General features: G+C 48.2%; 1 protein-coding gene across 6 annotated transcripts in view; it reads right to left on the bottom strand.

Moving 5' to 3' along the window:
• furinb (furin (paired basic amino acid cleaving enzyme) b) overlaps positions 1-13,375 on the bottom strand; it is a 93,791-nt gene that overhangs the window by 72,505 nt on the left and 7,911 nt on the right. For 5 of the 6 annotated variants that reach the window (XM_042110663.1, XM_042110660.1, XM_042110659.1 and 2 more), the window contains one exon: positions 10,426-10,766. In XM_042110663.1, the coding sequence (XP_041966597.1) occupies positions 10,426-10,659 (234 nt within the window). In that variant the 5' untranslated portion in view covers positions 10,660-10,766. Of the gene's footprint in view, positions 1-10,425; positions 10,767-12,192; positions 12,217-13,375 lie in introns of those variants that run through there. The other variant, XM_042110664.1, reaches the window with a different exon arrangement.

Here is a 13,375-nt window from a genome sequence, read left to right as displayed (position 1 = left end):
TTCTTTGGGGGGGGGGGGGAGGTGGTTGAGGAGGGGGAATGTGGTTGTGAATGGGGAAGATGGGTACTCATAAAAGCTGACTCAATTGAAAAAATATAATGTCCGCAACACTGCTTTTGACTCCCATACAATATTTAATGCACAACAGGCAACGTTTCGACCCTGCTGGGTCTTCTTCAGGCAATGTCAGTGTTGCGGACATTATATTTTTTCAATTGAGTAAGTTTTCTTTTGTCCTGCACCTGCCAGAAGGTGGGATGTGCACACAATAACTGTTTGCTGTACTCATAAAAGCTGCACACAGGAACTGAATGTCCCAGAAAGCTAGTGGGGGGGGGGGGGGGGGGGGGGGGGGGGGGGGGCTTTCACTCTTTGTGCTGAAAAACATGCTGAATAAAGCACAGAGGCTGAACAACCGAATGAACATAATCTCAGCAGCTGGATATTCTGCAACTCTCTGTGGGCATTAAGAAAGAACTGAGCCAGTGGAACTCTCTCCTACACTCACTCACTCTCTCTCTTTCTGTCACTCACAGTGTCTCTTTCTGTGTGTGTGTGGGTCTCTCTCTCTCTGTGTGTGTCTCTCTCTCTCTCTCTCTCTCTCTCTCTCTCTCTCTCTCAGGGCTAGCGGCTGAATATTCATGGCCGTTGCTGGGGCAAGACTCGCCCTCATGCCTGCAGCTGCTACCACCACCACCACCTCCTCTCAGGGCCTCTCCCCAAAGATGGCAGCAATACGGAGAGAACACTCCAGTCCTTCTCTGGGGCTTTCACTGGAATGCAGACACTGGTTGATGTGCCGATGGAAACCGCATATACAGTACAAACCAAAATGTCATCTAGATACACTTTTATTAAGTTCAGCATTTTGATTAAGCGTAGGCAACGAGCAGTGCCTTTATTTCTTTTGAAATCTCCATGCAACCACACCAACATCGTACAATAATATACATCAATATATTTGTACAGACCATAGCTGTCACTCTGTCTTTATTCTGTATTCATGAAACTTAAATATTGACTATGACTCAGGAGAGTGGCATCTCTGCTCCTTTAAAATTCCCCTTGATTGTTCTGCTTTGACTGCACCTCTCAGCGATTCTTGGCACTATTTTTGCCGTCTGGGTCTCAGCTTCGGAAAGGGACAGCAGTGGTGATGACGGCAGCATACTGATAGGAGGCGGCGGCGGAATCTCATTCAGCACGTGTGACACTGAGAGGAGGGCTGAGGGAAACGGCAGATATCATCTCTCTTCTCCAAATCAGGCAAAAGTGGCCCTTTGCAGAAATCACTGCACTGCAGTATGCAAGCAAGCCAGTCCCTATTCGTATGAATAAATGAGCCACCTCCCGTCCCCCCTGATGGGGGGGGGGGTGAAGGCGCTTTGTGGCGACAGATCAGAGGGCGATTCTTCCTTAATGCTATGCATGGATTCCTTTTCATGCGGTTAATATCCTTCTTCTGGGTCATTCTATTGGAGGAAAAAAGGGTGCTCTTTCATGCGAGCTTGTTTGGTATAAAAAAAACCGCTTTGGGTCCGTTGGAGTGCAATTATTAGGGGGTAGCGAGACAAAATTGCTCCGGAAATTTTCTGGTAAAAGGCTGTTTTTATTCATTCCCTGCTACAATTTGAGCGCAGACTTTGCAAAAGAGTCAGACTTTCCTGCCAGTCTTCTGACGTTCTGGCCTACATGAAGTCAATGCCATGCAGTATTCAATAACAGTATGTGCTTAAAGGAATTATCCAGAGTAAAATGCACTTTAGATCAATTTACGGATGATTGGGAGTACATACGTTGAGTTGACATCAAAATCATGTCATTCGGATGTGTTTTGAGAAAGTTCGATTTTACCGTTTTTAGTCAAAACTCGTTAGCCTGTTAGTGACCAGGGCATGTAATTTCGCCGCTACAAAACGCTATTTTTATACCTCTTCTACAGTTCCAAACAACATTACACTTACGTGGTAGTGAGTAGAGGGTCCCTAAAGCCAAACTGAAGTATCCCGAGGTCTTTATGTGGTCGGATAGAGATTCCAGAATGAATTTCATCAAGCCAGTACCTTTCCGGAAATGTTGCTGCTGCAGCTAGCATCTTTAGGGGAAAGTCTGTAGGAGTCGATTGCATCACGTCGTTGCACGACATCACGTCACGTGACATTTCAAAATTCCAACCTGTTAGTAAGCTAGGGTTTGCTGTTGCATACAACTTTCGAAAGAAATACAAATTTCGAAAGAAATACTGGACTATGTTTAAAAAAAAAAAAACAAACAAAAAAAAACGGCGACGAAATTGTGAATTTCCAGAGCGTGTTACTCCACACCTACGGCTAACGAGTTTTGACTAAAAACGGTAAAATCGAACTTTCTCAAAACACATCCGAATGACATGATTTTGATGTCAACTCAACGTATGTACTGTACTCCCAATCATCCGTAAATTGATCTAAAGTGCATTTTACTCCGGATAATTCCTTTAATATCGACCACTTTGAGCAACTCCATGCTCTTATCTAAACTTCCACCTTATGCCTCCTACCTTTTAAGCACTGAACACATTTCTGACTCATATTGACTTCTGAACTTCACTCACAGTTTCATCTCTAAAGCCTCATTGGATCAAACACCATTTCACCTCCTGTAATCGTGGACCTATCGCCATGCACAAATTATATCATATACGACTCAGCACTTTCGGCCTCCTTACCAGTCTAAAGATTCACCCTCTGAACTATACCAACCTCCTATCTCTCTCTCTTTCTCACACACACACACTCTCTCTCTCTCTCACACAAACACTCTCTCTCTCTCTCTCTCTCACACACACACACACTCTCTCGCTCTCTCTCTCTCTCTCTCTCTCTCTCCTCATGATCCACATGCTCCCTTGCTCCTCCATTTCTGCTCTCAGAAGGCCCAAGCGGAGTTGGCGTGGGCAGATGAACTCCACCTCACCTCTTTGCTGCCCCCTCCCTTCCGCCACTGAACTCTCAGGCCAGCGCCAGCCCTTTCATATTCACCGGCTGTTGGGCAGGCTGCCCATCACTGACCACTGACACACCAGCGGCCTGCCCTGTCTCTGCCTTTGCTTACGCTCACAGCCTCGCGTTCTCGCTATCCGCTCTCCTCGCCTCCTCGCTGCACCACTCGCTCATGGCTGCGTGGGCTGACTTTGACTTCTCCAATTCCGTGTAACAACTGACTAATGATATCAGTGTCTCTCTCTCTCTCGCTCTCGTTCTCTTCTCTCTTTCACAGCAGATGGGGTGTCAGCTTTTTTCCACAGCACGAGTGTTGATGCTCTGTCTTTAATCTCCTGCAGACGTGGAGCTCCACAGTTGACGGTGCACTCTGACCTGCCTCTGACCCCCTGAGCCCGTTTGCTGTGCAAGGTTCTCGGGGTGGCTACGAGGAGATGCAAAGAGAGCTGAGGCTTTGTTCTGTCTGGACAGCCGGCCCATAAGCCTGAGGTGTGTGTGTGTGTGTGTGTGTGTGTGTGTGTGTGTGCGTGCGTGTGTGCGTGTGCGTGTGTGTTCCATCCACAAAGAAAAGGGCAGAGCTGCAGGCTAGTTGAAAATACAGTATCGTTCTGTACGTGTGTCTGATGGAATGTGTGTGTGTGTGTGCTGTGTGTATGTGTGCTATGTGTGTTATGTGTGCGTATGTGTGTGTGTGGTGTGCCAAGGCGGAGGAGGTTGCTTCAGGATAAAGCCATTCTGCTCGAAAGGAAAGATTTAGATTTAAAGAATGGTGTGGATGTGTGTGGGTTATGAGTGTGCATGGGTGTACAATGCATGTGTGTGTGTGTGTGTGTGTGTGTGTGAAACAGAAAAGCCGGGAGGCGGCTAAATCACAATCTGTGACCTGGGGGATCTCTGCAGCGCAGGTCTGTCTCATCTCGTATGTTGCTCATGTTTCTCTCAGCCAGAAGCACAGAAGCAGAGAATCCCTCTCCTCACACGCCTGCTCTGCTGCCCCAGCCATCTCCATCCAACCACGTACGTATCCGCCCTCGCAGATTGGCCACCCCCACCAAACCCCCCCCACCCCACCACATTCTCCCCCATAGTCCCAGCGGACCCAGGTTCGTCTGCTCGATATTCCCGACAGCTCTCGGGAGAGTTTTACACAGCAGGTCTGGCTCGTCTGGCCTAGCCCATTGAGATGCAGCTCAACCTGTCAAAGTTCCTCTGCCTCAGAGGAGGAGAGAAAGAGGGGAGGAGAGGAGGAGGAGAAAACGAGAGGAGAGGAGGGGGAAGGAAGAGAAACGTTTTCGACCGGCTGGGGAATAATTATGCCTGTAGAGCTGGCATGCTTTCAGGCCGTTATTTAGACTGCGAACAGCAACAGAAGCCCTGGCCAAAGCCATGCATTTAAACGAGTGTAAATAGAATGTGCTACGAGGGTAGAGTGGCGTTGTGGCAGTGGTGTTGGTTGTGTTTATTTGTGTGAGTAGGGGTGTGTGTGTGCGTATGTGTACGTTGTACGTGCACGCGTACCTGTCTGTGTGTGTGTGTGTGTGTGTGTGTGTGTCATTGAGGGAGTCTTGAGCCTATTTGCTTGTGTGTTGTGAGGGGGTAGCGTTTTAAAAAGGAGAGTGGTTCGAAATGGAGGTGAGAAAAGGGGAACAGAATGCTAAGTTGGGTAAACAGGAGCAGAAGTGTGTGTTAGTGTGTGTGTGTGGTTTTAGGGGAGAGATACGAAAGATAGAGGTACAGAGAGAGAAAGAGAGAGAGAGAGCCAGAGATACAGAGAGAAAGAGAGAGAGGGAAGCTGAGATGCCATCAAAGGAGCGTTCAAAAGCACCTCTCTCGGCTGGCGCATGTAAAAATGTGGCACAAATCTTGCCAAAGCGAGGCCTGCCATATTGCATAATGAAACAGGTCCTCGTGCCAAATTCTTATCCGACGGGCAGCGAGAGACAGAGCCGAGGTACAGCTAATGAAGTAAACGGATATGTGTGACATTCGGTGTGTGTGTGTCGTATGTGTGTGTAAGAAAAGAGAGAGATTTAGAGACAGAGACAGAAAGGCACGGAGCAACAGAGAATGAGAATTTTAACTTCAGCAACTAACTTCCCAATCTAATCAGATGTTTGCAAATAAATGATTATGCTTGTGTTTAACACTGCATGTTTGTTTTAGGGAGGTATGGAGTATGACTACGAGAGTGTGAAAGAGTCCGACGAAGTGTGTAACTGTGTATGATGAGATGACTGTCTCTTTCTGTGTGTGTGTGTGTGTGTGTGTGATGGGCTGTGACATTAACAACCACAGCGCTGTATAGATGATTCAGCCTGCCACTTTCTTGCTCAGCTGCCATTACACACACACTGCCAAAAGGGAGAGGGATGGCAGGGCTGAGACGTGGCATTTCACCTTCTCTTGTCCACTCTCTCTCACACACACACACTGCAGTCAAACACACACAGAGTGACAGACTCACACACAGGTTGACAGTGACGTACACGTACACACAACATTTCTGTAATCAATCCGTGAAGTCCTTGGTGACAGTAGTGCTGGACACATAGGGGGCAACTTATTCTCCTCATAAAATGAACTCTAGTGTGTGTGTGTGTGTGTTTGTGTGTGTGTGCTACGCCAATTCTTGGAGAAGAGCCCTGAAGGGCTTCCTGTGGCCTGTGACTGTCACACACTCTGATCAGTTATGGTGCAGGACCACTCTCAAACTACTGACGCACGAGTCATTGAAGCCCAATAGACTGATATGACTTAAAATGGACCCCAAAAGTCCAGATACATAACAACAGATAAATGGAATGTGGGTGAAACTGATTTTGGTGATAATCACAGATATTTCTTCAGGGCTGGTAATTGAATTATAAAAGACCTAATACACATAACACCTGGGGTCTGTGCAAGGAAGCGTGCCTCATAATATAAGAATTTGGCATGGGATAAGACACAATGTGTGCCACACAATCATCAAAAATGGAGAAGGGCCTCATTCCCTGTTGATGTGTCCTGTTTTCTTGTATCTGCAGACTAAGAGACTTGTACGAAAACAGTCTCTACTCTAGTATGTATGAAAGTTTATTGGGGGAAAAAAACCTGCATGTAAACAGAACACCTTTGTTGCTCAGGTAAAGGTATTAAGATATTTAGCAGACACTTTTATCCAAAGTGGCATAGACCAGCAACAGCGGGTTCAGAAAATGAACCCAGGCCAACCAATTGTCAGTCTGTGACTCTACTAACGTTGTATTTGTTCATGTAAGTATGGGAACATCTGTGAAATAGAATGTACTGTATGTGAGTATGTCATTTGCATTAGTAATGTTTGCACCCCCACCACGCACACGCACACACACACACACACACACACACACACACAGACACACACTTGCACAGGTATTTGTCACTGGTGAACACCGCTTTGCCTGGTTCGCTCCTGAATGCAGCGCGTATGGACTGGGCACTGGCCACCCAAGCTGCCTCGTGGCACTGGCCCCGAGGAGAGATGGTGTGAGAGGGTAGAGTGGGGAGAACGGTGGGGGCTTGGAATGTTCCGGACTCGGAGCAGGTTGCTGCCGCCTCACTGTGAAGCGTGGCAGCAGGCTGTTTGTTTGCCCGTGACTCCTCCTTATGAATCCGCTGCTAAGAGCCCCCAGCCTGAGGCTCGTGCCAAACACACATTTCACCGCACACTTGAGCACGAGGCACGGCACCCTGTGGAGGTATAAACCAACTCTACTGTAAAATAGGCAACACACACACACACACCCACACACACACGAAACAATCTCGCCCCGAGACAATCGCGCCCCGAGACCGACACGCATGTAGGGGAGGCTGTTGGTAACGATGACCTGCAATCACCAGCAGAGCACTGTGTGGTAGGATATCGTCTCATCTCCGGTTCACTGCTGTGCCCGTTGCCTAGAGAACATATGTGTAGGGTGTAAAGAACATATTCCCTTTTAAGAGCTGTAGGTTGCTCTGAGTCGACCTAAAGATCAAAGGTAATATTTTATACATGGGAACAGGATGCATCCCACGATACACACAAACTCCAACCATGATGGGGCCCACAGATGCATTATGTGTGTGTGTGTGTGCACGCGTGTGTGTCTGTGTTAGTGTTAGTGTGCAAGTGTGTGAGTAAGAGTGAACGTTTGTGTATGTGTGCATAAACAGTTATGTCACTCACTTGTCCGTTCAGATGTTCAAAGAGAGGGCTGCAGTACAAAACAAACGCTGGAGTAAAAAGGCACTGCAGTATGTTTATTTATTCAGCAGACTACACCACAGTCTACCTCCACTGCTTTTTCTTGCAGGTAGTTTTTCAGAGCTGTGCACTTGCTTGTCGACACCTTACCACCCACGCAGGAGCTCTGAAGCCGAACAAAGCCCCGAACACTAGCGAGGGTCGAGATAATACAAGCAGATACGCCTTTATAACATTTACAAAGGTGATTACAGCTCAAACGTTTTTTTCTCTCCAAAGGCCAAAGTCAACAGTGGGAGTCGTGCGTCAGACAAAAGGCACGCGTAAGATTGCAAATGAGGAGATTGCATTATGGTACTGAGCATTGGCTAGGCCAGGAGGAAAGAAAAAAAATCTGTGATTATCTGACAGGACTGCATTACGCAGGCTAATGAATGGATGTGAACTAGGTGCGCGAGCTGGCACATGAAAGCCAAACGCTCTCTTCTGCGCGTGCCTGGGTGAGGTTAACAAGCTGTCGGGCCAGAGCCAAGCCGGGACGAGGTGCGCACCGCCGCAAGGTCTCACCCAACGAGAGCCGTGACGAGCCGAGACGAGCCGAGACGAGACGATGCTTTTAAAAAACAACAAACAGACAAACAGTTTAGCATTCATGTCACTCTCCGATCAGGGAGTGTGAAACATCAATATTTGCTTGGCAGAATGTTGGAGGCTTGATCTAAGCCGTTTTAATGTGGTGATCATAATCAATAAGATAAACACACACAAGTCTTCCCTTGGCTACAGGCTGTTTACCGAAAAGACAACTGGGCGTGATCTGGCTGAATCATTACTCATTCTAAGCGCATGAGGGATCCAACATCTGTGCTAATAAGCCGCATTAATTCCCACTTGGATAACAGCACTGGCTTATTTAAAGCACGTGGTGAGATCCTGTTACACAGAGATCAGTGCAGCAGAGGGGGGGGAAGTGCCCGAGTCCACGTTTGGTTTCCAGGAGGTCCATGGAGTTGGCAGCACACGCTAGTGAAGACATCCCACTTATATACAGTTCACTATTCCCCCATTCAGAGAAGAGAATAGACCTGACATCTATGTGCAGGCCTCCTGGCACTTGGTTAAAAAGAGTCTTCAAGAGCTTGTGGAAAAAATACCCCGCCTGCCAGAGAGTCTTGTCTGTCAGCTCTGAGACAGTTCCAAGTGAATACAATTTTATGGTCATTAAAATCCGACTTGGGCATACAAATAAGAGGTTCATCTGAAAGAGTGGGTCCCTCAGGACTTGAAGGCGAAGCGAGCGAGGTGGGTTTATGATGGATTTCTGCCGACAAACGAAAGGAAGAACAACAAATCCCATGAGGGCATGTGGGTTTCATTTCTGTCGCTGCCTGCGCGCAAAAGCATCCTGAATGCCGCGCGCTAATTCTGCCTTTCAGACTCGCCTTTGTAAGGACTGGCAACGTTAAGAAATGGAGGCAAGAGTGATAAACAAAAACAAACAAAACACCTCCCTAGTTCATCCCCATCTGCTACAGAAAGGAGTGCGTCAGTACAAACGCAACAGCAAGCCGCCAGCAGCAGCATCCTACTCATTTGTGAACGGGTCTATTATTAATAGCAAGAGAGACAGAGAGAGAGATGTCTGTGAAACCCACACGTCACTCTCCCACGTTCAGATGGGGAGCAGAACTGTCATGGCGTCACAGAAGACTTCGTCTTGTGGGGTGGGATGCCAAGTCAAGACGAACATATCTGCAGACAACTTGATTAAATGTTGTCCCTGAAAGCGCTGAAAACCAGCAGTAATACTGTCTAGCTTTTCTCCTCTCCTCTCTTGTTCCTCCTCTCCTCTCTCTTTCTTCCTCTCCTCTCCTCTCTCTTTCTTTCCACAAACCCATCAGTTATGTTCCGGATGTTTGCCTCTCTATTTTGAATGCCTCTGGATGTTTTTGTCCCACTATACCGAGCGAATGAGGAGCCGGGCTACCTTAGAATGCTTCAAATGCACTACAAATGCTACTCCATTCCACGCACAATTCAAGCAAATCCCCCAAGGTTTGTCTCCGAGTCCAAATGCATAATGTAATACTGTTATAACCTTACTAGATGTCTTTGTGAGACAACAAGACACAAAACACTTGTGTGAAGGGCTGAGCTGCTTCTGTGAGGGCTTGGCTGGTCTCGCATCACAGTGTGTGTGTGTGGAGTAAATGGAACTGTGCTGAACTCATCATCAGAAGCAGCAGCAGTGCGCAGGCAGGTGCGGGCACGAGGGCAAAGGCAGTGGCAGGGGCGCGAGCTGTACGTTCTCCGCCAGGCACCAGGGTTAACCTAACGCTGGGCCCCTAATGCAGAGAGAGCCCAGTCCTGCTGTGCTCGTGCGGACAAACTGACAGCTGAGTCGCTACTCTGCGCTGTAGGTTCTGCAGAAGAGAGGGAAGAAGAGATAGAGAGAGGGAGCGAGCAAGTGAAGAGAAAGACAAGAGAAAGTGAGAGAGAGTGAAGAGTGAGAGACCGTAAAAACAATGAGAAGGAGAGAGAAAGAGAGAGAGAGAAAGAGAGAGAGTTAGAGGGAAAGGGAGAAGGATGTCGCCGCAGGCTACCGAGGCAGGCAGGCTGGCTGCCGTAGTCAGTGTGCTTTAGTGTAGCAGCAGTACTGTGCTGAGCTGGCAGCTACAGACGCAGAGAGAAGCCTGGAATCAACATAAACTGGTGGAGATCATTCACTGGCCACCAGGGACGGGTAAACACCCTGCATTAAATGGCTGCTGGTAAAAGGGAAGACAACACCCACACACACACACACACACAAGCAGCCGAAAGCTTTAGAGCTATTGGAAAACCTCTCATCATGGCCACTGAACAGAGAGCGATGCAGGCTGTGATGCTATAGACTAAGTGCTTGACTAGGAACTGTTCCCTAGCCTAACTAAGGCTGAATAATGAAACTTAAGTACTCACAATCCCACACATTTACCAGCAAAACTTTGTCACCACACATCTCTGTCACAACAACAATGGTGCCTTAATGGAGTCATTTGTCATTTCTTATGTGAGACTCTCTTCATAGTCTCTCTCCAGGCACTCATATGCACACATCATTTACCTATTATTAAGCATTCAGTCACGACACCACCAGGCATCTCTCATTACAAACAGCCCATTTATTAAGTTAATATCCTCCCTTCTGCCCACTACCAAAAACCAGCGCGGCACTGTTGCCACAGCACTCACGTTGCCATGGTTGACGAAGCCGTGTTTCCTGGCGATCCTCTCGGCTTCATGGGCGCCGCCGGCGATGTGCACGGCCCAGGAGTTGGAGTAGGTGCCTGCAGCGGTGGTGGCGTGGCCCCCCAGGGTCCTCAGGGGAAGGAGGAGCTGGAGGAGGAGGAGGAGGTGGAGGTGGAGGTGTAGGTGTAGGGGGAGCAGAAGAGCCCCAGCGTGCAGCAGGCCCAGCCGGGCATCCATGAACAGGGGGGCTGGGTCTCTGGCAGCCGGAGGGAGGGAGGGGAGGAGGGGCAGAGGCCGCTTGTGCTTGCCCCCTGCAGGCTGCTACGGAGAACTACACGCAGGACCTGCAGGGGACAAGGAGAATGTCTCGTCAGTTTAAACAAACATTTTCACTAGCCACCACACACACACACACACACACACACACACACACACACACACACACACACACAACCATGAAAGCCTTCCACAGCGTCTCATCTCGCACTAACATGAAGACATCCCATGTGACTGAAAAGCCTCTCTCTCTCTCGCACACACACACATACTTTGGTCTCGTCTACTTGAGACAAAAGCACAGCTCTGTGACATCCTGTGATCCCACATCGCGGTTGTCAAATTTGTGCTTCCTATCTTTAGAGAAGAAACCAGATCTTGGATCAGACAGGTCTGTTGCAGTCTGCCTTCTAATGGATGATTCGTGCACAAGAGCGCACACACACACACCTCGTCTCTCCAGCCAGACTATCGGTGGGAAGCCTGGCCCACATTGTATCTCAACCTAGCCAAGCACCACCTTGGCCTGCTGTGCCAACCAACATGCAAAACAATGAACCTTGGAGCTTTACACCATTTGTAGACCTGAAATACATCAATACCTTCGTTCTTTGCTAAATGAAATTCTCCAAATTCAATGATGGCTTCTTTGTTGCACTAAAAGGAATTTCCAAAATGCAATAACTGTTTCTCTTTTCCAATTGGCAGTCGTCTGTCGTCGTGACTGCTTCAATAAATGTAAGTTTACATCTGCCACATCTATTTATGCCTTTTCTGGATGCACTTACCCCTCTGTTACCCACATCCAAAACAACCATTGTCTGAGCAGCTGGCTGGCACAAATGATCTCCTGCATTTCCAATTTTGTGAACATTTATGCACAAAACAGACTGTTATTCTGAGCACAAGTAGTATGTAGCAAAAACGACATCCCCCCCACCCACCCACACAGCCCCAACTCCCGAGAGGCAACCCTCCAGACCCCCCCCACCAAAAAAAAAAAAAACACTACTCCAGCTGTGCTGCACCTCCCAAAACTCAAGTTTGTGCACGTTTCCCCACATCCTGCACATACGTAGTGTTCCTGAGTAATACAACCTGCCACCACCACCACCACCACCACCACCACCACCCCCACCCCCCTTCCCCTCTATCTTTCCAAATTACCTGCTGCCATCTAATGCACTTAACATATGGTGAGGTGATGCTTAACAATCATTCATCAAACGAGTGCTCATGATGGCTATTATGAGCAAGCCCTCTGTGAGCATTTGAGGTGGGACACACTCCTGGTTGACACAGCTGCACACACACAGAGCAGCAAAATTGAGTAAAGTGAGCTCATTAGCCAATCTGTCTGACTCACATATTATACAGCCTCATTCAGCTCTGCTGTGCTCATTACCAAGGGGGGGGGGGGGGGGGGTTCAACTACAAGGAGGCCTAGTTACCTTACCAAGGGGGGGGGGGGGGGGGGTTCAACTACACACTCACTTTTCAAAAAGAGCTCTTCCTCTGGTCTACCGCACGACAGACAACGGAGATGGAGGAGGAGATGAAGAAGGAACCCTGGACGAGAAACACAAAGCTGGGAAGGAAATCATCATGACAGATAAAGCGTAAGCTCTGCATGGGAACAAGAGGAATGGAATGTCTCCGAACACTCTAATTTAAATTTTGCAGTGCCAGCTTCTTCACAACCATTCGCCTCGCTTAGAATAGTCGCTGTGAAACGTCAGCAGAATTGTCTGCGCACAGCAAAGCGTGCGTGCTCCTGGAACATTCAACATACAAAAGCCTGGAACTACAAATCAGGAAATGCGTCGACCGAAGCGCCTATGAATCTGGAGCGCATTATATTTGTCTAGGGATGGCATGTTGAACATCTGGAAGCTATCGGACATCCAAGCGGTCGGGTGGCGACTGCCACAATTCAATTTCTGTTGTGACAAAAATATGAAATAATCAATTGCCTTGAGAGCAACTCTCTCCCAGCATCAAGAGCCAATGTAAATAATTTCCTTGGAAGCCTCAGAGGGTGATGGGGGGGGGGGGGGGGGTGCCTGTCTGAGTAAGGAGCCTGAAAAGCATCGTGGGACGTCTCTCTCTAACCAGCTGCTGAAAGCAGGTGGCGAACTGCAGGCCTGCACATCATCACTGGCCTCATTAAAAAGCTGGCACAGAGCAGGTACAGGTGGGCACTGAGTGGGCACATCGATGGCATCACTGCCAACCGGGAGTTTCGTACTTTTGGAAATGGGAGAGCAGGGGGTACGGGGTCATGTACTCCAACGGGGGACGAGATGAAGCAGCATCTGATCAAAAAGCATGTGGCTGCCATTTCTGAGTTTGCCTGAATTCGTCTTGTAACTTTCAAGCATCAGACATCAGTGCAGTTACCATTTAAAGTGGCAATTACGCAGACATGGGAACGCTTTCTGACTACAATCTCCCCATTCAGCCTTGTCTGAACAACAGCTGAATAATACGATTTTCCATCTTAAGTGCCAATTAAAATGGAGAAAAGTGGTGGCCTAATTCAAGTGCCATCGCCCCAAGTACAAAGGGAGATTGTTAACGGTTGCTGGAATCCCAATTGAAATCTTTTTAATGAATTGTGATTACATATGTTAGAACCATTACACTCCACAGCTTTGACGCTCGGCCGGCTCGATTC

Source organism: Alosa sapidissima, chromosome 11 (genome assembly GCF_018492685.1).
Source record: "Alosa sapidissima isolate fAloSap1 chromosome 11, fAloSap1.pri, whole genome shotgun sequence".
Classification (NCBI taxonomy): domain Eukaryota; kingdom Metazoa; phylum Chordata; class Actinopteri; order Clupeiformes; family Clupeidae; genus Alosa; species Alosa sapidissima.
The sequence above is the reverse complement of the archived record's forward strand: the minus strand, read 5'-3'. Positions and strand labels throughout refer to the sequence as shown.